The 23,496-nt window shown below is 31.8% G+C and overlaps 1 protein-coding gene across 1 annotated transcript; it reads right to left on the reverse strand.

The window, feature by feature from the left end:
• Positions 1 to 12,209: 12,209 nt before the first annotated feature.
• LOC139516210 (uncharacterized) lies at positions 12,210 to 22,058 on the reverse strand. Its single transcript, XM_071306154.1, has 7 exons — positions 21,949 to 22,058; positions 20,524 to 20,634; positions 19,067 to 19,197; positions 17,742 to 17,832; positions 16,386 to 16,502; positions 14,434 to 14,567; positions 12,210 to 12,289 (listed from the first exon to the last, which is right to left on the reverse strand). Exons 1-7 carry the CDS (start codon positions 22,004 to 22,006, stop codon positions 12,272 to 12,274), a joined length of 660 nt encoding a protein of 219 aa, XP_071162255.1. The 5' UTR covers positions 22,007 to 22,058; the 3' UTR covers positions 12,210 to 12,271.
• Between the last annotated feature and the right edge of the window lie 1,438 nt (positions 22,059 to 23,496).

Raw genomic sequence — 23,496 nt, forward strand, 5'->3', positions numbered from 1 at the left:
TTTAAAATAAATGATCCAATTTTTTTTTAATAATTTTTATACCATATTTAAAAACCTTAAAACGTCAAATTTTGACATGTTGAACGGCGCCATCTTGAATATCGCCGCCATTTTGAAATATTATCTTTGCACCCAGGCATTAATGATACATTGTAGGCCTTTGTCGATATAAACTGATCAGTTTCACGGATTTGGTAACTTTCTATCACACCATGATGGAGTATACATACAAATACTGTCAAACTTAGACATGTTGATGCGCCATTTTGAATTTGGACGCCATTTTGATAATTTTTGTATTATAAGGTTTGAAAAAAATAATAATTGACATATCTTAGTTGTATTTATCTTAAGTTTGTGACATCTTCTGAACTTATTAAAATTGAAGACTTCATGAAGTGAATTGTGTTATACTTATGTCGGCCATCTTGAATGTGGCGGCCATATTGGATTTTTTTTTTCATGGCTCCATATCTGAATTTTGCCTATACCCCTTAATCTTTCACTATGCCAAGTTTCATGCTTTTACCATAAAGTGATCAATTATTCTGATATCCGCTGGGCTAGTTCCCTTTTCACGAATGTGACATGCCGAATTAGACTATTTACCGGCTTTGTAATAACATGAGCAATACGACGAGTGCCACATGTAAAGCAATGCGACTGTCGTACAAGTGAGGTATAGTGCTATAAAACAAAACTCAATCCACCATTTTCTACATTTGAAAATACATGTACCTAGTCAGGAATATGACAGTTGTTGTCCATTCGTTTGATGTGTTTTGTCATTTGATTTTGCCATTGGATAAAGGACTGTCCGTTTTGAATTTTCCTCGGAGTCAGTATTTTTGTGATTTTACTTTTTATGATTATAACATTTTTATACAGAATAAAATATTATATGATGTACACAGTATTTATATATATATTAATAAAATTGAGAATGGAAATGGGGAATGTGCCAAAGAGACAACAACCCGACCATAGAAAAAAACAACAGCAGAAGGTCACCAACAGGTCTTCAATGTAGCGAGAAATTCCCGCACCCGGAGGCGTCCTTCAGCTGGCCCCTAATGACTTTTAAACAATGATAGGCTATTTAAAGTTTACTTTTCAATTAAAGCTTTTAGAATAAAAACTAAAAACCAGAAAATTGCCAAAAATTCCCCATGCATTAGCATCACTTCCTATTATTTGAAAGAAGAAATAGGTAGATCTTTGATTTCCTGAGACGTATTCATTATCTATTATGGTTTCGAGATATGAGACAATTAAGTTTTATTATAAGACAGGACGCCCATATTGGTTGACATGAAGGAACAAAAATCAAACTGTACAATAGACACCATTACAACCAAAGAATTAAAGTCTAGACTTCCGTTGCAAGTTAAGTTAACTACTGTAAGTACATTTTATATTTTCTCATAAAAGTAATTTTATAGAAAACTAAAAACAACTTGTTTATACAATGCCCCTAACTGAGAATGCTTTCATGTATCAATTTAATCTATGTATTTCTTGATAAATTCAGTAGTCAGCACGTCGGTGTTGACATGCATATCAATAATGTGGTCATTTTTATAAATTTCCTGTTTACAAAACTTTTATTTTTTTCGAAAAACTAAGGATTTTCTAATCCCAGACATAGATTACCTTAGCCGTATTTTGCATAACTTTTTGAAATTTTAGATCCTCAATGCTCTTCAACTTTGTACTTGTTTGACTTTATAACTCTTTTGATCTGAGCGTCACTGATGAGTCTTATGTTGACGAAACGCGCGTCTGGCGTACTAAATTATAATCCTGGTACCTTTGATAACTTATTATGTTATATTCTATTTAAAGATGATAATAGTGCTTTTGTACAAAAATAAAATAACGATTGTTTCACTACATCACGCTGTATTAAACATAAACGTTACAATACTTTATGTTTATTTGTAAAACTGTATGCTTATTTACGTTAAGGAATGCAGCTGGGCTCTTCAAACAATTGTAAAACCAGTCTATTATATTGATGTAATGCACAGTTTTGTAATTGCTTGTTGAACTGGACATACATTGTTTTACAATTGTCATATGATCTGTGTGCATCATGAACAATTCCCCTTGAACGTGTACGAGTGAGCAGTATATATATGCATGTAAATAATGCAGAATAGATCATCAAACACTTCAAAAGTCTAAAACTGTGCTGCATTCTTATGCACGTAAAGTAATTCAATCAGGTTTGTCAAACAGCTGTAAAAATGTGCATGCTTTAATATCTATGTAATGCCCCATTTTACTAAAAAAAAATAACTGGGCATGCACTGTTTTACAATTTTCAGACTAACTGTACTCCAGGCACATTACCCCTGGAAATTGTACAAGTCAGTAGTTCGTATATAAACACACGAAGATTGCCAAATGTCACCAAAGACTGACTAAAGAGTAAAAGCAAAATTCTTAAAAACAAATGAAAGAATACTGTAACCCATTTTTAAGATGAAAAACGTCAGTACCCAGAATCAATACTTCAAGACCATCATGTATCAAATACGAAGTTGATACGGGATATTTATCAACAAGGTCTTGGTACCTTCCGATGAACTTTACCCCTGGTTCATCAACTTTATACTCAGACACTGGTCACCTTTTACAAAGTCTGGGTAGGAGCTGCAAATAATTGTAAAACATGTGACTATTATAAGAATAATAGTCCCAGGTAAAAATGTACACATAAATCAAATGGATGCATAAGCATGCAAGAAGTTGTCAACTTGTGCACGTGAATTTAAATAAATTTATTTCAATTGATCATTTAATAGAATGTATGCAGCATTTTGCTAATGCTAGTAATGGTGTTCGTCAAGCTATAAAGGGCCCCAAAAATGAATACATACTTAAGTATTCTCTGTTCGAAGGCAACAAACAAGCCACTGAATTTTCTTTTTAGGAAGGAAAAACAGACAGGGCTGTGTAAATAACCTGTAATCATTATGTTGATAAAAGCAAGTTCTTTTAATATTATTGTTTTGGGGGAGGGGGCGTGGGGGTCAGGTCACTTTGTTGTGAAAGTGGGATTAGCAAGACAACCGACATTGTAAATGAACTTTTGATAAGTGATGTGTAATACCTGTAAAACAAATAAAAGATACTCAAAAATTTCGAACCGAATAGGCACGATCATGATTCTCAGCCATGATCAACTTTAAAAATGATTTTTTTAAGTGTTTTGTCTAGTCATTTACATATGTAGTATGTTTGTACATGATATTTTGCAACAAAAAAAATAGTTACTACTAGTAATTCTACACTTATTTTGACCAAACATCTTCCATTCATAAGTATTTTATAAGTAAGTATGGCCTCTAATTGTTAAGGAGAAGTATTGCGTAGCACTGTATAATATGTTGCTTTGTCTAAATTGAACAGGTGAACGTAAAGGGGTAAGAACACGCCCATTATGCATGTTATGGAGCTACATATATAGTGAATGCATATACTTTTACACGTTATACTAGCGCTGTCTAATGTGGGGCTCCTCTTTTTTTGAAAATCTGGATCCACATCCTAATTCAATTGAAGGTTTTAACTTAAGAAGTGATTTTTCATGTACACACTCTTGCAATGTACACAGTACATACATGTATCAAAAGGACAGAAACACATTTTTGTTTTACGTAGCTGCTACTTTAGAATAATATTAAGGATATGTCAAATATAATGAGACAAATATCCACACCAGACTAAATAAATTAGATGCAAGCATCTACGTTTGATCAGAGATATAAAATACACATGGTATTATATCTCTTCGACGTGATCGTGCGTTGTTATTCATAATTTTTGGGAAATGTAGTCAGTTTTGTTGTTTTATTTATTCCAAAAAATACTACGATTATGAATTTGAGATTTAGAGGATTGAATAAAAAAAAACAATATTTAAAACATTAAACAAAAACATATTTAGGTTTGATCTCTTGTGAAGAGTTGTCGGATTGGCAATCATACCATATCTTCTTAAATTTTATATTAGATTTAAGATTATCTCGAAACGACGGAAGAATGTAAAAGTAGTGCAAACCCGAACATTGAAACTTAAACCAAGTTGAGGGCGAAGTACTTTTTTAACTCAAGTGTCCTCAAAATATTATAACCAAATGACCATGTTGACAATAATCAAGTTGGATTTTTCATACCGGCATATATGTAACACGCAGAAACGTTTCCATCCCCCCAAATGTGTCCATATGAACCGCAAAACATGTCTAGTTGCTAAAGACCATCAAAACGTGTTCTATTTATGAGCGGCCAATTGTGTCCATTCGATTATTCATTTGAAACCCAACGTTGTGATAAGTCTAACTTTTAAAAGCTTAGAAACCAATTCTGCATGAAGCAGGTCATTTATTGCCCTCATACATTATAAATTCATTTAGGCAACATAGGACAATATTAGCACCATAGAAGTCATTTAGTAAATTAGGATGAAAACTGTACGAAACTAATGAATTATAATCTTTATAGTTTTTTTTCTAAATACGCATGTCAAATTTGTCACTGGACATTAAGCAATAAACAGTCATTAGTTGAGTATGTGTTACAAATTCAGTTTGCAATTATGCGTAATATAACCACAAATATGAAGCACTGGGAAAACTAACAAGATAAAATGTATTAAATTTTCAATTGTGAAATACACTCTATGTGAACTTTAAAACAATGATAATTATATTGATAAAAAAACGCTGCAAGTAAAAATAAAGTGTTATTGTGCGATTTTTTTTTTTAAACTGGTGGTTTATTGACAAGCATAAGTTGGTGTGCACAATCATAGCATGTCTTCAATAGACATTTGTCTATATGGACTACCACACTATTTCCTCTAGATTTCTGTGAGTATTCTTTTAAAACACAACCGTACTCGAAGTCTTTTATCGTACCCAAAGCCATGGAATTGTAAACGTTTTTGACTTTACGGAGTATAATATTGGTGCTAAAATTTTTCAACATTCTAACGTTTTCATCCGGACACCTTTTGGCGGATAACAATTATCGGACACGTTTGGGGATGTAGGATCGGACACGTTTGTTTGATTTTTGATTGGAAGGACACGTTTAGGCGAAATAGACACGATTTGGGGAATTAGACACGTTTCAAAGTATTACATATATAAATACCAATTTTCAATGATATATAAAGTTATATAATTAACCAACCTATTTATACGGGTATTGATAAAACCAAGGATTTGTATAAAACAAAGACAACACATTTGTGTCCCTATTGATTGATTTTTTTTTTAATTTGATTTTGTTGAAAGAAAAAATACCGCATATTCCATTGTATTCGAATAGGCTAATTCAACTCTGCTTGATAAAAGTGTCAATGATAAAAAAAAAAAAAAAGAGTTATCTCTCTTTATCCATCTCATTCCCACTGTTGACATTTTATCATTAATTTTGGATAGTTAAGGAATTTACAAAGATTAGGAAAAAGGATGTATGTATGCAAATATTTATAGCCGTTAGTGAAATTGGATCTCAGTGGAGCAGTTAAATATTCTGTCTGTCTGTCAGCGTTTACAATGACCTGAAGTAGACAAGTTCGTTAAACAATTGAATACTGTTTGAATAATTAGAACCGGAACCAGTATAAGTAAAGACCATGTTTATGATTCTTATTCTTTTTAAGCATTTATGCTTATAATTTTACATGACAAAAATTTCTCACTACGACCTTTCGTAAATGAGGGGACTGGCATTGTTTCTAAGGAATTTCTTATCTTAGGAATATATTAGCCGTATTTGGCATAACTTTTGAAATTTTGGGTCCTCAATGCTCTTCAACTTTATACTTGTTTGGCTTTATAACAATTTTGATCTGCGCGTCACTGATGAGTCTTAATATGTAGACAAAACGCGCGTCTGGCGTATCAAAATATAATCCTAGTACCTTTGATAACTATTTTACAGAAATGTTCATTTTTATACCTCAATAAAACTGCATCCTAGTGGTTTTCTTTATATCTTTATCCACATTACAAAATCCTTGAAACATAATTAATTCTGCAAAACCTTTTTCATTTTAAATACTCAGAATCGTAGTTCATATTCGTTTAAAACTACACAATTTGTTATCAATGATTTTTCAAAATTTAGGAAAATAAACAAAGGAATTGGATTTACCATGTCATTAAAATGTTTTCATACAGGAAATATAAGTTCTTCTATGTAACTTTAATCAGACCTTTGAGGAATCTAAAAAGATGCGATCTTCAGATAAGTAAATACTTGTATGATACAACATAAATGTATGTCTAGCTTATCTAGCCTACATGTAAGCCCGGTGCTATCATTACTTAAAACTATTACACATCTTATAACACATTCAATTGTTTTTCTGTTTGTCTTTTTCATTTTTAGCCATGGCGTTGTCAGTTTGTTTTCAATTTATGAATTTGACTGTCCCTCTGGTATCTTTCGTCCCTCTTTTATATCAAATTCAAATAACACAATCACAATAATGAATTTTTAACTAGTTTACATTTCCAATAAAGAAATAACAAACACCACGACGGACATAAATAGATTCATATGATTAAAACATGCAAGTTTTACATTTGTTATTATTTCGGGCCTTTTATAGCTGACTATGCAGTATTAGTTTTGATCATTGTGGAAGGACGTCCGGTGACCTATAGATGTTAATGTTTGTGTCAGTTGGACTCTTGTGGGGAGTTGTCTCATTGGCTATCATATCCCATTTATATATGTATATAAACAGGTTCTCAGAATCCATTTTGCATATCAAAATCCCATCACGCAGAAATGCACCTATTTTGTTTCTGTATTAAGTTTGCGGGGTTTCTGTTATCCAAAGGTAAAGTTGTTGAATATAGTTAAATCATTTCGTAATCCATATAAATGGTGTGTCCTCTATGACAATCTCGAACACATACTATAAATCGAATAAATGACAAAGATTTACATAGGCAACTATGAAGAAAAACACAGAAAACTTGCTTCTCATGACATATGAAAACGTTATACTATCAACAATGATGTGTGTCCACACTTACATGTAAAAAGATTTACAATACTTGTGTAACGTCACACTGGTTGTTTTATTGATTTACTTTATTGAACACCACTTTAAAAAATTTATGCTATATCAAGTTGTGATTTCTTTTATAGAGAGAACCACAATCATTGGTAGGAAAAATGACAATCCTAGGTCGGAGTCTAATAAACGTGTCAAATGGAGGGTTCAAACTCACAATCTTAGTGATATCGACCAACTTCTTAGATGATACGGCCACTGAGACCCCGATACATATTGAAATACATGTATAATTTATGGTATCTATCGGATTTATTAGCTACACTCAAACGAAAGGAAGGCTAAATAAACGTCTGTGCGGTCATAGATCAGACATTAACCTCAATGCTAACGACATTCTATACCAGCATTTCAATCAGCCCGATCATTCCATCGTTTCTATGACAGTTCGCATTATCGAAAAGATATACCATAGTTCTAACAATTCTTATCTTTCAATGACTCTCCGTAGACAAAAGGAAGATTACCGGATTAGACAATTGGGAACTGCGGCACCTTATGATTGCAATGACAAAATTGATGGTAAAGGTATTCTATCTAGTGTTTCGTGTAACTCGGTGAATGTGATGAATATTTTCAACTCGACTTCTCGACGTAGACGCAGTCATGGTCATCGTCATTATATATCGACTTCTCTGCATAATGTCTCTATTAATGACTTGCTGCCATTTATACAAACACGTTTTGCAGGATCTCGAAATTGACGACTTCAAGTCTAAACCTCCTGATTGCACTTGTGCTAGTTCCCAATTCACATATAATCCGGCTGGCCACATTATTACCGGTAACCTCAACATTGTCAATAACACTTCTCTACGAAATGTGTTATCCAAAGGTCCGAATTATCGTGAGCCTAAATCCATCAATTGGAAATACAACTTGAAATTTTGATGGATTCAGTCGAGGATTATGTAGGCAATGGGCTAAGCGCGAGAAGGAAGACGTAGACACTCTTTCCGAATGGATTAAGGCAGTGAGGTCGTTGATACAAATCAGAATTAAGAAACTGAATGGGGCTATCAATCTTGTACATACAAAATCGAAAGATCTTTCGGGTCATCAATTTTCTGAGTGTTCCAAACGTCCTTAGCATGTTACAATTTCCCAAAGTATGTCTGTTTTCACACACAAGTTATCGAGCACATCTTTCTGCTCTTGTCACGTGTATAATCAGTAGAGAACTAGTTTATTCATAAAACATTTAAAAGTATGTCTGTGTAGGTTAAAAAGCGAATAATGACTGTTGCTATGAAGTATGTATCTTTTTTCTGAAATGGAGTTCTTGACTTGGGTCAGGCATATACCGAATATGGAGGATGGGCATCGGGAGGTTACACAAACTTTAAAAATCAGTTGAAAAGAGATTTACCCGTCAGAATAATACATAGTAGAAATACATCTAACAAAAACACAAGAATGGACATTTTTTCAAAGAATATTCACAACAGAAGAGAATAACGGCATGTCAATAATCCTCAATTTTTAAAAAAAATTCCTTTGCTAATACTTGTGTTATCTGTCTATTTTGTAAACAAAGCAATTAGTATAGAATATCATTCAGGTTAAGACATAAATTATATCCGTATAAATGAAAATCTCTGTACTAACACAATTAACCATAATAAATGCTAACGAGACCGGCATAAGGTACCGGTATTTGATGTATTTCTGAACAAATGTAAAGATGTTAATATGTTTTAAGGAAGAATGAACGTCGCAGGGTAGCAATAAATATACACTAAGTACAGGTCTTAAAGTACAATTAGGCATTATCTTGATGTTAAATACCAAATGTAGCTGTGTAGTCCAATCTGTTCAACTGTCCATGATATAACCCTTATTCAACGTATAAGGTCCATTTAATTAAGAATATACTGAACATGATATTTAGAATCGTGACACTGAAATAACTCTTTTTTATTCATTAACTTATCAAACTATAGAGATTCCATTTGAATTAGTACGAATTATAAAACTTGAAATGAAACTATTTTGTATAATTTTATTCATTAGGAGATGTCCAACAGGAAATTCTTCAATGAACTTGCATGACTATTCACATATTTGGGCCTGAAATAAAGGACAAAATTGTAATATACATAAAACTTGTCAATTAAAACTAATATTTTGATATTTATATCTACATATATGATGCCGCAAACGTTCGACTAATTAAACATTGTGATTGAATACAAATTGAACTTTGACTGTGTGCACATACTAATACATGTACATGTATATGAAATTTGTGCATATAAATTTATATAGTATGCAGGGTTTTATTAATGAAATTAACATTGTCCATAGTTTTAGGATTTGGATTCTCTTTGATATTTTCACCGAAAACAAAATGAACAACTTTTTTTTGCAGGGTCATAAAACGTAACAACCAGAAATAGTACACATTCCAAACGTAAAAGAGAAAAGTTTAAGCATACGGATTTGTATATTTGTAAATTGTATGGGATATTTTTCTGTATTGAGTTTTGTGTATTGTTGTTTGTCTTTTTGTTTTTTTTTTGTTTTTATTTTGTCATGACATTGCGCAAATTCGCCGTTTCAGAATCTAATGCATCCTGGGTAATATTTTCAAAAGCGTACACCAAAGCGTTTTGATTGGTTTAAAACGTTATAAACAATGGAAATTCAACCAATGACGTAACGTTATTTTCTCTTTGGGGTACGAACAATGAAATTACCCATGATGCTTTAGATTCTGAAACGGCGAATTCTTTAACAATTATCTATTGAAAATAATAGAAACAGCTCAATAACAGTATTCCCTTGCACGAAAAAGTAGATAGAACCTAGACAAGTAGATTACCATTAGGGGTACACAGTTTAGAACCGCACTTCGCAACTGAATAGGTTTTACGATAATTTTGTAAGTACAGGTCAATTCTTATATTATGCACATGCAGTATACGTTGTTTGAAGAGTTTTTAAAATTAAGTTACACATTGAACCATCTGGTATTAGGTTGATAGAACAGTCTGTGTATCGTAATGTTTTTAACCGACATGATGAAGACATGCACACCATAATCAAAGAACATTTAAAAAGTAAAAAAAAACAAAAATCTTGAACTCATAGGAAAATTCAAAACAGAAAGTCCCTAATCAAATGGCAAAATCAAATGATAAAACACATCAAAGGAATGGACAACATCTGTCATTTGCCTGACTTGGTACATACATTTTCAAATTGATAAAGTTCTTACCCACATCCCACTCAAGTTCAAAACAACCTTTACTAATATCATTAGTACTGTCTGATGTGACCACTATCAAAATAAATGATTAAATACATTGAATCTCAGAAGTCACATTTTAAGTTTTTCAAAATTAGTATAGAAAAATTAATTCTGATACATCTTTTTGAATTTATTTATTTAGGTATTGAATCACAATACATGCGTTTTAACTTACAGTTTACGTCTTAAATATAATGAAGCGAAGAACGCTATCGATATATGAATATTGATAAAGGTAGACAAACCCTGAAGAATTTAAACTATGTTTCAGCGTCTTTATATAAATACAGGGGTCTGTAATTCCACGAAAAAAAGTTGGTAAATAAAATAAATTAAGAATAATAAGACGAACATAAGGTGTCAAATGGGGAATACGACTTTTTATATATGTACACAGTATGTTTTTCCGTATATAGTTCAAATATAAACGAGGAAAATTTCGAAAACTTTTCTCGTATTAGTATTTTCATGGCCACATAAATTTGACAGGTCACTAAATAATGCATATGTGCACTAATTTGCAAGGGCAATGTCCTTAATTGATTTCCCATAGACGGTAATGTTAAGGTTTTTTCTTGTAGCTCAGTCCATACCGTAGACTTAAATATGTATTATCGCTCGTTTCGAAGCTGAGACATTTTCACATATGTGGTTATTTTCTGGGTACGAAGTAAATTAGAATATCTCAAAAATCCTTTCGTGATGCGGCTCCTCGTGGTAAAAAAATCCGTTTTTAACACAATGAGTTTTTTGAAAATTTGATACTTTGAACACATTCAATAGCTCCATATTTTTCACACATTTATTCTATATGCCTCTACTTTCCAAATGATTAAGCTCAGTCACTTGTTAAAAATTGAAACATGTGTAATAGCAATACAGAGATATTTTTATTTACCTTTTAAGTTCCTCATTTTGAGGCGCATTATGGATATTAATCCATTTGTTCGATCTTAAACTGAAATGTAGTAAAAGATGACTTCAGTTTTTCTGTTTTTTCCGTTACTTTCCCTCAGTATGATATTCGAATGTATACATTGATTCTATAATCTTGTGCATATTTATACTATTCTAACCTCACATATAGAAAAAAGTAAAATCATAAAAATACTGAACTCCGAGGAAAAAAGAGACTGTTCACCTGATAAAAACCTTAGTTATTAGAAAGAAGTAAAAATCGACACGTAATAAGTTTCACGGTCATTTCTGCAAATATGTCGGACTTTACAGCGTGTTTGTTCCTGAAATCAGTAGTCCTGTTTTCACGGGTATGGTTTTTTTTTTTATAATAAACAGGATTGCTGACTAATCTGTAAGCTTACCAATCGTACATATAAAGGCAACAGTAGTATTCCGCTATTCAAAACTCATAAATCGATAAATCCGAGTTTCAAACTAAAACTGAGGGAAACGCATTAAATATAAGAGGAGAACAACGACACAACATTAAAATGTAACACACACAGAAACGAACTAAGCATTAGACAAAATCCGATGAGAATAATAAATATAACATCAAAACTAAATACATGAATTTGGGATAGAAAAGTACTGTGACACGTCTAATAATAATGTGAATGCACACTCAAATATAAGAGGAAACAAACGACACAAAAGAAACACAACGTTAGAATGTAACACACACAGAAACGAACTATAATATAACAATGACCATACATATTCCAGATTGTGACATTTGGATTAGCATGGTAGGTGATATATGTACAGAAGAATACGCTTATCCTGAAGTGGTATCATTTACAAACACTTCTGTAATAATGAACCTGTTTAACTTATAGGGCTTCCAATTTGAATTAAAAAGCACGAATTATGAAATTGGTAAAGATAGTATTTCGTATGATTTTATTTAATAGATGTCCAACTTGAAATTCTTTGATGAACTTGCATGACTAGTAACATGCTTCGGCCTGAAAAAGAGAAAAAATACTTTTAATCATACATATAAACGTTTTCATATAAAATTGATATTTTGATAATTTAGTTAACAGGACAATTATGATATCCCCGTTATTACCGTTATATCTACGATATATTGCTGCAAATATTCGACTTAATAAACATTGCTGTTGAATACCACTTGAACGTTTAACTCGTAACTGGAATTTTATAGAATGTATGTTTTAATAACCTACACACAAAGTGTGAATATCATCAGAATTAAATTTTCCTTAAATTTTCCAGGTTGTAGGACTTGCATGTATGGTTTTAATATGTGTTGAGCTAGAACTGTTAGTACACACTAGTATATGAAATGTGTGCAGATTAACTTTTTTGTTATTAATCATAAATTAACTATATATATTTTTGAAAACCTATGCATACTATTAATTTATATAATAGATCATTTCCATGGGATACTTGACAACAGAAAAAAATCCTTGTTCATAAAGCAGGAAAAACATACGATCTTTAATTCTTAGAATTCTATTAATGATTTTCACTCAAGTGTATCCCGCTAACCCCTGAAAACAAGCACCCAGACCATTTATGTTTTTCTAGTTAATTTTGAAGATCCATTTTTTATATTATATCAACATATAACAGTCGGGAACAGGACACATATCAAATATTAATGTGAGATTTTCTCGCTCGGCTTCTTTCTTAAACAAAAAGTGTATTAGTTCTGATTTTTTGTTGGTAATAATCAGACTCATCGATGAGTGTAAACATTCATACAAATTTCAAACAGAATATGATAGAAAATGACGGCGCCACAAAAAAACTGATGACGGCAGAAAACAAAAGAAGTCTGAAAAATCTATAAAACAAAGGCATGAAGTTGTTTCGGAGGAGAACATAGTTTAAAACGATAATCTTACGACTTATTTAGCTTCTAGATGATATGACAATCACAGTCTTGATTTAAAAAACATGCACGTACAATATGATATAAAAAGAAGATATGGTATGATTGCCAATGAAACAATTCTCCACAAAAGGCCAAATGACATAGAAATTAACAACTATAGGTCACTTTACAGCCTTTAACAATAAGTAAAGCCCATACCGCATAGTCATCTATAACAGGCACTAAATGATAAATGTAAAACAATTGAAACGAGAAAACTAACAGCTTATTAATGTAGAAAAAACAAGTGAAACTGCGAGCTACTGCTCACTGATGATACCCCCGCCGCAAGTGGATAATATTAATTGTGTAAAAATATGCAAGTGTTCGGTAAACAGGAAGTTGTCGCGTGATGAATCTGAAAACGCATCAAACGGTATAGCTGACTTATATTAACCCTTAAACCAAATTTCAGAAATCCTTGTATTGTAGTTCCTGAGAAAAATGTGACGAAAAATTTTCAACTTGGCTATCATGTGTAAAATCAAACAAGTGTTCGGTAAACAGGAAGTTGCTGAGTGATGAATCTGAAAACGCATCACACGGTATAGCTGACTTATATCAAGCCTGAAACAAATTTCAGAAATTCTGTTAGTGTAGTTCCTGAGAAAAATGTGACGAAAAATATTCACGGGACGGACGGACGGACTGACAGACTGACGGACTGACGGACTGATGGACTGATGGACTGACGGACTGACGGAAGGACAGACAGAGAGGTAAAACAGTATACCCCCCTTTTTTTCAAAGCGGGGGTATAATGAACGAAAAACAAATATGTAACACATGAACAAACGGCAACCACTGAATTATAGACTCCTGACTTGGGACCGGCATGGACATACAGAATTTTGCGGGGATAAACATACAAGGTCTCCTCCTAACTTGGGACAGTGGTGTAACAGTACAACATAAGAACGAAGTTGTAAAAGGATTAGCTCATCAAATTGATACAAATAGAAATACATTTTACAAAAACACAGAGTGGACATGGTCGACAAGTTTGTAAAAATAAGAAAAACCTAAAACTCTCTAGATTTGGTTTGATAGAAATAATCTGTGTATTGTAAATAGTTATCAAAGGTACCAGGATTATTATTTAGTACGCCAGACGCGCGTTTCAAGAAATAAGATAATGATCTCATGCATACCGTTATAAAAAAGTGTATAAACACATGTTTTTATGTGTATGCTAAAACTTACAATTGGAAACTCGCAAACATATGCCTCGATTTCTCCAGAACAAGAATCTGAATCCCATTCAAAATCAAGTCTACCCAAATCCCACTCGAGTTCAAAACAACTTTTATTATTTAAAAGAGGGTCATCACCAATTTCTAAAAAAGATATTAATTGCATTAAAGGTCAAGTGCAAATTTTTTATAATTTTGATAGAAAACAAAAATACTTCTATATATGATTTATTTAAATAATGAATGATTATAAGTTACATTCGAAGTATGTATATCTGTTCATAATACGAAGACATCTAAATTAAGAAAATGTCAAATGATCATATTAAGAGATAACAGTTAGGAAGGTTTGCTTTGTTGAAAACTATTTGAATATAAAATGACATGATTAACATGTAAGAAATAGATGAGAACTTAGATAGATTATGGAACTTTCAAATACAAAATAATAGATGAATTTAGGTCTGTTTTAGATTTACCTATAACATCCTATTTCCAAACAGTTTGAAACATTCCATAGATATTTAGTTAACCTGAATTGGTTAACAGATGTATTGATATTCATTGGCATACGGTCGATTTCTATCCGACCCAGCTTATGTGTGAATGAGTTTCATTGTCAATTTATTAACCAGGCGATATATTCCTGCGTACTACTTCGGGTAATTGTTAATGTATATCGACGCATAACGCTATGAATACACCCTTAGACATCTGTACAGTAGGTTTACACAATTAATTATTTCTTTTGTTTTCTTTTCCTTTCATATATATATATATAACATCTTCATGCCTTATATATCATGTACTGCAGTACGCCGCTAGATTAAAACTGACGTGGAAAGGTAACACACGGCCAGCGAAAGCTCTTTTTAAGAGAGCCCAGGTGGTCGTGTGGTCTAGCGGGACGGCTGCAGTGCAGGCGATTTGGTGTCACGATATCACAGTAGCATGGGTTCGAATCCCAGCGAGGGAAGAACCAAAAATTTGCGAAAGCAAATTTACAGATCTAACATTGTTGGGTTGATGTTTAGACGAGTTGTATATATATATATATATCAAACAATAAATGTTCACTCCTCCAATTTTCATGAAATTTCTTCATATCACCTCATAAATATGTGCAGTTTCATATGACTACTTTCAAATGATTTTTGTAATTTTAAGATTCCAATTTTTTTAATTTTCATGTCACAATATTAAGATATTTATGCATATACACATACATATATGATCTTGTTTCTCTTATTTTCTCGGGAAGAACCAGAAAACATCAAATATTTCGGAGGTTCGAAATTTCATAAAAATCGGTATAAATAAAACTTTAAAGTATTCTAGAAAAAAAATTACAAATGAGTATAGAATGATATGGAATATGCTGAAAACTTGCCAGGAAGAAATTGTGTTGATATGCTGTACAACAGTAAGAAATACATTTCAGCAAGGACCAGTAAGTCGATTATGCATTTCATGATGATGTGTACTATATAGTTACATGTTGATGTTGATGTGAGCATACACTACCTTCAACCAAAAACCTTACAACAAAACTTAAACCGGATTGAAACATATGGACTGACAGACGAACGATAAGATCGATCAAAATAAATATCCTCTTTTATGGTTAGCGGTACATAAGATAATATTGGATATCGAATAAAAATATGTTAATGTTAGTGCATGTACAGTGAAACTTGTTAAAACCGAACCTCTTCGGGACTTATGATTTTGTTCGGTTTGACTGATGTTTGGTTTTATCAGGTTCACAACGAACATTATTTGATATGACTATGCTTAAGAACATGTTTGGTTTATACAGATTTTCGGTTATACAGCATTCGGTTAAGTCAGGTTTCGCTGTATAAATTTATTTAACATTTCATGAATTGCCAAGATAGCACTAGAAACATATAATTGTGTTAATGAAAAATGTTAAAACTGTAAAATGGTCAATATACATACGTATACCATATGGTAGATTGGTCGGGTCAAATATGTCATTTGTTCCTGCATAAACATAACTGTTTCTGTCAGCTAAATTATTTGCTCCAGTGAACACGTCAAACTGATCTAACTTTCCTGCAAAAGATACAAAATTAATTGACAGCATTACTTATTTTATATTTATTTGGAATACAAACGATAAGAATTTATCGTAAAAAGGGATCTTTTATTGCATCATTGTATCAGATTTGTAACGGATGTTTTAATTAATTAGATATATAAATTATCCATTTTGTATAGTATACCTCCAAAGTTCATTAACATTTTATTAGTTGCTTTACTTTGAACATTAATCAAAAGTCTTTCATGGGTATTTCTAATCTAGTACATGTAGTAGAATATACAAATTGAACTGCATTTACTATCATGTCAAATTTTATAACCGAAATGCTAGTACTACTGTATAAAACTGAGAATAAAAATGGGAAATATGGCAAAGGGAACAACCCAGACAAAGAGCAGACAACAGTCGAAGGCCACCAATGGGTCTTCAACGCAGCGAGAAAATACCACACCCGGAGGTGGTCCTCGGCTTGACCATAAAAAAATTTGTGTACTAGATCAATGAAAATGGACATCACACTAAACTCCAGAACAAAATAAAAGCAATAGGGACATGATTTTGTGGTGTGCTTCCTTATTTTCTAATTCTTGTCAGATATTCGGAATCCTCTGGTTTTATCAATGTAGTGCCATTTAAATTTGTACTCACTTACCCCTTCTTTTCTTAATTCATTATTTCGTTACATATATTTCAAAGGGCCGTATTTGAAAGTCTTATCAAATTCTTGTTATGTTTAAATGTTTTAGAAAAAGGTGCCAATGGGAAATGTATGAAAAATCAAGAGAGAATTATTTCCCGCAAAATATTTCGATGGTTTTTATCTTGGAAACGAGCATACAAACACTTTATTTTTTCTGCTTTTTTTAGTTCCTTTATATACTTACTTTTAATTTATAGATCTCTTTTAAAAAGCTGGTTATTTTGAAACAGTGTAGATAACATCCATAAGGGAAAACAACAGATCAATAGGGATCTTCCTACAATTATGTGTAACTTTATATCTGAGTAATGTTGCAACCTGATATCAAGTATTTGATCTTACAACCGGAACCAAAAACGACTGATGGCCGGTAAAAACCTATATTATATCCTCGATATTTCGTAGTTTAGATATGACAAGAGCTGCACTGACTATTACGCATATCTCCGCCTCCAACACAATAACGAAAATAAATATGCAAACCTATCTAATAGACTAATGCAATTGCTACAAAATTTACTTGAAGATAGAAAATGTGTCAACTGCTTACCATATATATCAAATTTGACTAAAACTGCTTCAGCCTCTTCTCTTGAATCTGGAATCCACAAGTAAGCACCAGGAGTACTGGTGCATATCGCCTAGACAGAAAAAAAAATAAAGTATGGAATGGTATACATTTCTAGTTTTTGTATATAAAAAAAAATACGATTTCAATGTAATAAAATTTACTAATATCCACAGCTGCAGCATTACTCTTATATAAAAAAAAAGTGTCAAAACAAATTTGATCTGACGATTATGTTCCACGAGTCGATTATAACTAGAGGCTCTAAAGAGCCTATGTCGCTCACTTTGGTCTATGTGAATATTCAACAAAGGACACAGATGGATTCATGACAAAATTGTGTTTTGGTGATGGTGATGTGTTTGTAGATCTTACTTTACTGAATATTCTTGCTGCTTACAATTATCTCTATCTATAATGATTGGCCTAGTAGTTTCAGTGGAAAATGTTAGTAGAAATTTACAAATTTTATGAAAATTGTTAAAAATTGACTATAAAGGGCAATAACTCCTTCAGAGGTCAATTGACCATTTTGGTCATGTTGACTTATTTTTAGGTCTTACTGTGCTGTAAATTATTGCTGTTTACAGTATCTCTATCTATAATAATATTCAAGATAATAACAAAAAACCGCAAAATTTCCTTCAAATTACTAATTGCGGGAGAGAAACCCAATAACGGGCTGTCCAAATCATCTGAAAATTAGAGCAGATAGATCTTGACCTGATAAACTATATCACCCCCTGTCAGATTTGCTCTAAATGCTTTGGATTTTGAGTAATAAGCCAAAAACTGCATGTTACCCCTATGTTCTATGTTAAGCCATGGCAGCCCTCTTGGTTAGTTGGCTGGGTCACCGAACACAATTTTTTTAACTGGATACCCCAATGATGATTGTGGCCAAGTTTGGTTTAATTTGGCCAAGTAGTTTCAGAGGAGAAGATTGTTGTAAAAGATAACTAAAATTTATGAAAAATGGTTAAAAATTTACTATAAAGGGCAATAACTCCTAAAGGGGTCAACTGATCATTTTGGTCTTGTTGTCTTATTTGAAAATCTTACTTTGCTTAACATTTTTGCTGTTTACAGTTTATCTCTATCTATAATAATATTCAAGATAATAACCATCTTATCGTCGAGACACAAAACAAAACATCAATTTTCTAAAAGACCTGTTATATGTTATACATTACAGTTTTGCAGTTTTTACCTGCTGGTGATTTGTTATAATAGTTCATTTGTTAAAGTATATTTTAACTAAAAAGTTCTTGACTTAAAAATACCAGTATGTTGTATATTGAACTCACATTTGCTACATGCCAATCTGTTCTATTTTCTGTATTACTGCCTCCAAAAAGGTAACAATTTGAACTAATACTTTGGTTAGTTAGTTTTGTGTATCCATCTGGACATGTGGTTGGGAGAGTTTTGCAAGGGGCTATAAATAAAGAATAATAACGAAATTGATACTATTTCCTGTTGATTTAGCATGTTTATTGTTACCTTTAAATCTATATACGTTTGCCTAAAATCGATAACAGAAACTATTTCAGTGCACAGATAAAATCGAAAATCTTGGACTCACGAAATTTATGAAATTGGTTTTTTTTAGTTGTAAGGTAAGATCGAGTACAAAAGTTCATTTAGCTAATCACAGAACGTATGTAAGCTTATAAACAAAATAAAGCAAGTTAAATTGTGTACTAACAATTTAACATACACGTCCTATTATACGATACTCGTACTTACTACAAACATTCAAGATCATCCAATAAAATTGAAAATGGAAATGGGGAATGTGTCAAGGAGACAACAACCCGACCCAAAAGTAGATAACAGCCGAAGGCCACCAATGGGTCTTCAATGCAGCGATCATCAAATGTTGATTTTCATACTTTATTTAGAAATTGCATCCTTGTTTTTTAACATAATGAATTTAAGTACTAAAAAAGAACAAGAAACACAAGAATAAATATTAAACCAAAACCATTAGCATGATAATGTAACTTAAAATGTATAGAAACCTAATATTGTAAAAAAAATCGTCCATCCAAAATCAAATTCCAACAACGTCCATGTTTAGACAATTAGACCATGCATGATTAATTCAAGTCAATAGAGAACTAATCTACTTGTCACATTAAGAATGCATATGTTGGTGCACTTATCATACCCTAATCGTAATTCAAAGTATCTCTAAACAGGAGGTAAATGTTTGACAGGTCTCAAAGGCCCCCTCGTTACCAAGATACCAAGATGTTGATCAAACTATAGGTCATTCTGTTTTAAATAACTCGAAAATATTTCGACGATTTTTTTCAGTTAATTCAACATTATATTGAAGAAAACAAAAGCATGAGAAAAAATAGAAGTGTATCCCTAAAAGTACCTCGCACGATACAACTAACCACTTCTGAGCTGCGGATTGTTGATGAAATAATTCAATCAATAGTGTTGGGAAAAATATGTGACGAAAATGTCTGTTCGATACCACTGGAGGTAAGGAATGACGGAGGTTAATAAATGCAATGTTTTATAGTATAAAGTCATAACAGTAAAATTAACAATTCTTCAGGAAGTATATCACAATAAAAGAGAAAACGTAACACATTACATCAATAACATTATAATCTTTTAAAAATATCGGTGCAATAACTCTTGTAAGGCTCAAAGTGTTGAAAATAACAGAATTGTCATCAGTAACTTAATTTTCATTTTCAACTACATACCAGAACAAATCAATTAAGAACTGTAACAACTTTACCTTTACATTTTTTGCACTGATTTTCCTGGTCATAGTTCACATATCTCTCACCGCTTAATTTGTAGTTGTACTTTGCCTTGTTTTTGTATTTGCCCTTGCATTGGGGTTTACCTATACAAAATTGTATGCTCAAAATAAACATATAATCAAACATAAGAAGATATTGAAAGTCATTTCATTCCTGATAATCAGTTACCTCTTTTAATTGGTACATTCTGAACTTAAATCAAACATATTGAACATAATGGTAATTATTATTTTTTGATCCTATACAAGGAAGACAACTTATTATAAATTAAGGAATGTATCTCCCTCATGCAAAGCTCTGATTCCTTTCACGAATTTGACTATCCTTTTTGGACCTTTTGGATTATAGCTCTTCATCTTTTATATAAGCTTTGGATTTCAAATATTTTGGCCACGAGCATCACTGAAGAGACATATTTTGTCGAAATGCGCATCTGGTGCAACAAAATTGGTACCGTTGATTTTATTATTTACTTTCGACAGGTAAATAAACTTATCATAGATTTCAGGCTTTTAAAATTTGTACACCAGACGTTCTTTTCATTTTCAAAAGACTCATCATTGTCGCTTGAAACAAGCAAAAATACAAAAAAAATAAAAAGGTCAAATAAGGTACGAAACTGAAGAGCATTGCGAACACAAACACCGAAAGTATTTTTCCAAAGACAACTTCGGTAATCTAATTTTTAGGGTAGAAAATCCTGAGTATGTCGCAAAATTATTGCCTTAAAAATGTTACTCTGTTAATATAAATATCAGAAACAAACAAAAAAACGTAATGCCGTAGCTTATGCTTTAAAAGAATAATTTAAAAATCTATTCAAATCAAATTTACCAAATGTGAATGATGTCATGTTATTTCTTAAGTTGTTATTACTGGTATTGTCGACAGTTATTTTACTTCAACTTTCAAGGTTGTGAAGAATAAAATAAAAAAAAACCTAGACCAGGGAAAAATATTATATTATCAAAAGGAAAACAAATATATTGAATTTGAAATAAAACACAAGTGTGTTTTATTTTAATAAATTCCTCAAAATTCAATAAACGTGTCCACATTTTTGATTTCTTGTCTCATACAAAATTAAGAAAATTTACAAAAATGATTAGATAATTAGGTTAAATCTGATATCTGTCTTATCATGATTCAATTGATCTCGGATATTTCATGAATTGTCCGATCCATATTCCGTCATGAATTGTCTGATCCTTATCATAGTGTCGTTTTAGTTTCCTTTCTAAATTTTATTTTCAATAGACTGGTGATTTAACAATATGTCAAGTTGACTGAATAGAAACTATATCGGTCATATTTATCTTTAATCTTAAAAGTAATATTTTCATCAAAAATATCATCTTTACAACTCATGATTTTCTTGCTTTAAATAAAACACTTACCTTCAGAATGTAGAAAAACTATTAAGCAAAGCAATGCGGCTACAACTCGAATCTTCATTTGACTCCAATTTGCTTTAATATCTTTGAACGTTGATATCTGCAAAGTTAAGTCTGTTACAGGCTCTAAAATTTAACTTTATATAGTTCATAATACAGTTGTAGAAATATGAAAATATCAGGTGTATCCAATCAAATGTTGACAAATATTAACACTCGAAATAAACTTTGGGTTATTATTTTTGTTCATCATAAAAAAATATCAAATGGTTTTTTTTTGTTCAGCTTCACTACTATCACAGTGTAATGCGTCATTTGTGACAGATGCTGCAGATGCCCTTTGGTTGGTATTGTGGAGCGTTTAAATATGTCAAGTTTTATAGACTTCAGCCTTTTTGATTTTGCCTGGCAGTTTAGTATCTTTCTTGATTTATCTTTAATATTTGCCTTTTTTGTTCATTGTTACGATTTTCATGTATTGAAGCTGGTGTGTTTTGATTCTTCTTTATAATTTAGTGCATTATTCGCATGTATCACATGTATCAAACTTGTTATATTTACTTGATTTTAAGTAAATATAAAAAATTTGAAATGTGTGCTACTTTTTACAATTTATTCTAATGCAAGCTAGCATGGAAGCAGCTAAGGAAAATATAACCAATCGATACCTAGAGAATAATATCTGTCCCGGTCAATGGGATAATTTAGGCCGTCAATCAATAGCTACAGCCACACTGTTTTGAATATGATTCTAAGTGATATGACAAAGTATCACATAAATGGTAAGTAATACAGATCTAAGGTACGTGTATTTGACGTCCTGGGGTCTTCATATGTTGATGTGTTACATAATTGTTTTTCGTTCATTTTTTAATTGTTTTATATTTGTCATTTCGAGCTTTTATAGCAGACTATTCGATATGGGATTTAATCATTGTTGGAGGCCTTACGGTGACCTTTAGTTGTTAATTTCTGTGTCATTTTGTCGCTTGTAGAGAGATGTCTCGTTTATAATCATACCACATCTTCTTTTTTTTATATTGACAACACCATTGTACAAAAAAAGGATGGAAAAACACAAAAGCATGACCTAGAAAATAAAAGACTGAACAACAAAAAACCCACAATAAACCATTTTTCAATGATTTTAAATTTCTTTTTTGATTTCTAGCCTTTAAACTGTTTCGTTTTGAACGCCACTGATTTGTCTATTGTAGACACAACACACACCTGGCGAACTAAATCAAAGCCTGGTTTCGGAAAGGTCGATGCCAATGATGAATTGTCTTTTGTTGTAATGGTATCATGAGCGAGTGAAAAATCATATGCCCAGAATCTGTAAAAATAAATCCGGTAATTGAATATTACTTTTCACCATTTTTGCATCATTTTTTTAAAGAAACATATGATTGCTTTTTCGAACATAAAATTTCATCTCAAAACATACAAGTTGTATCGGGGAGGGTATATCATATCTTTCATTCAAATGGCCCTCGTCATAACATGTAGTCACCGCAATATCGAAGACCAATTATTTGTTTACATTTAAAA

This window comes from Mytilus edulis, chromosome 3 (genome assembly GCF_963676685.1).
Source record: "Mytilus edulis chromosome 3, xbMytEdul2.2, whole genome shotgun sequence".
In the NCBI taxonomy this organism is placed as follows: domain Eukaryota; kingdom Metazoa; phylum Mollusca; class Bivalvia; order Mytilida; family Mytilidae; genus Mytilus; species Mytilus edulis.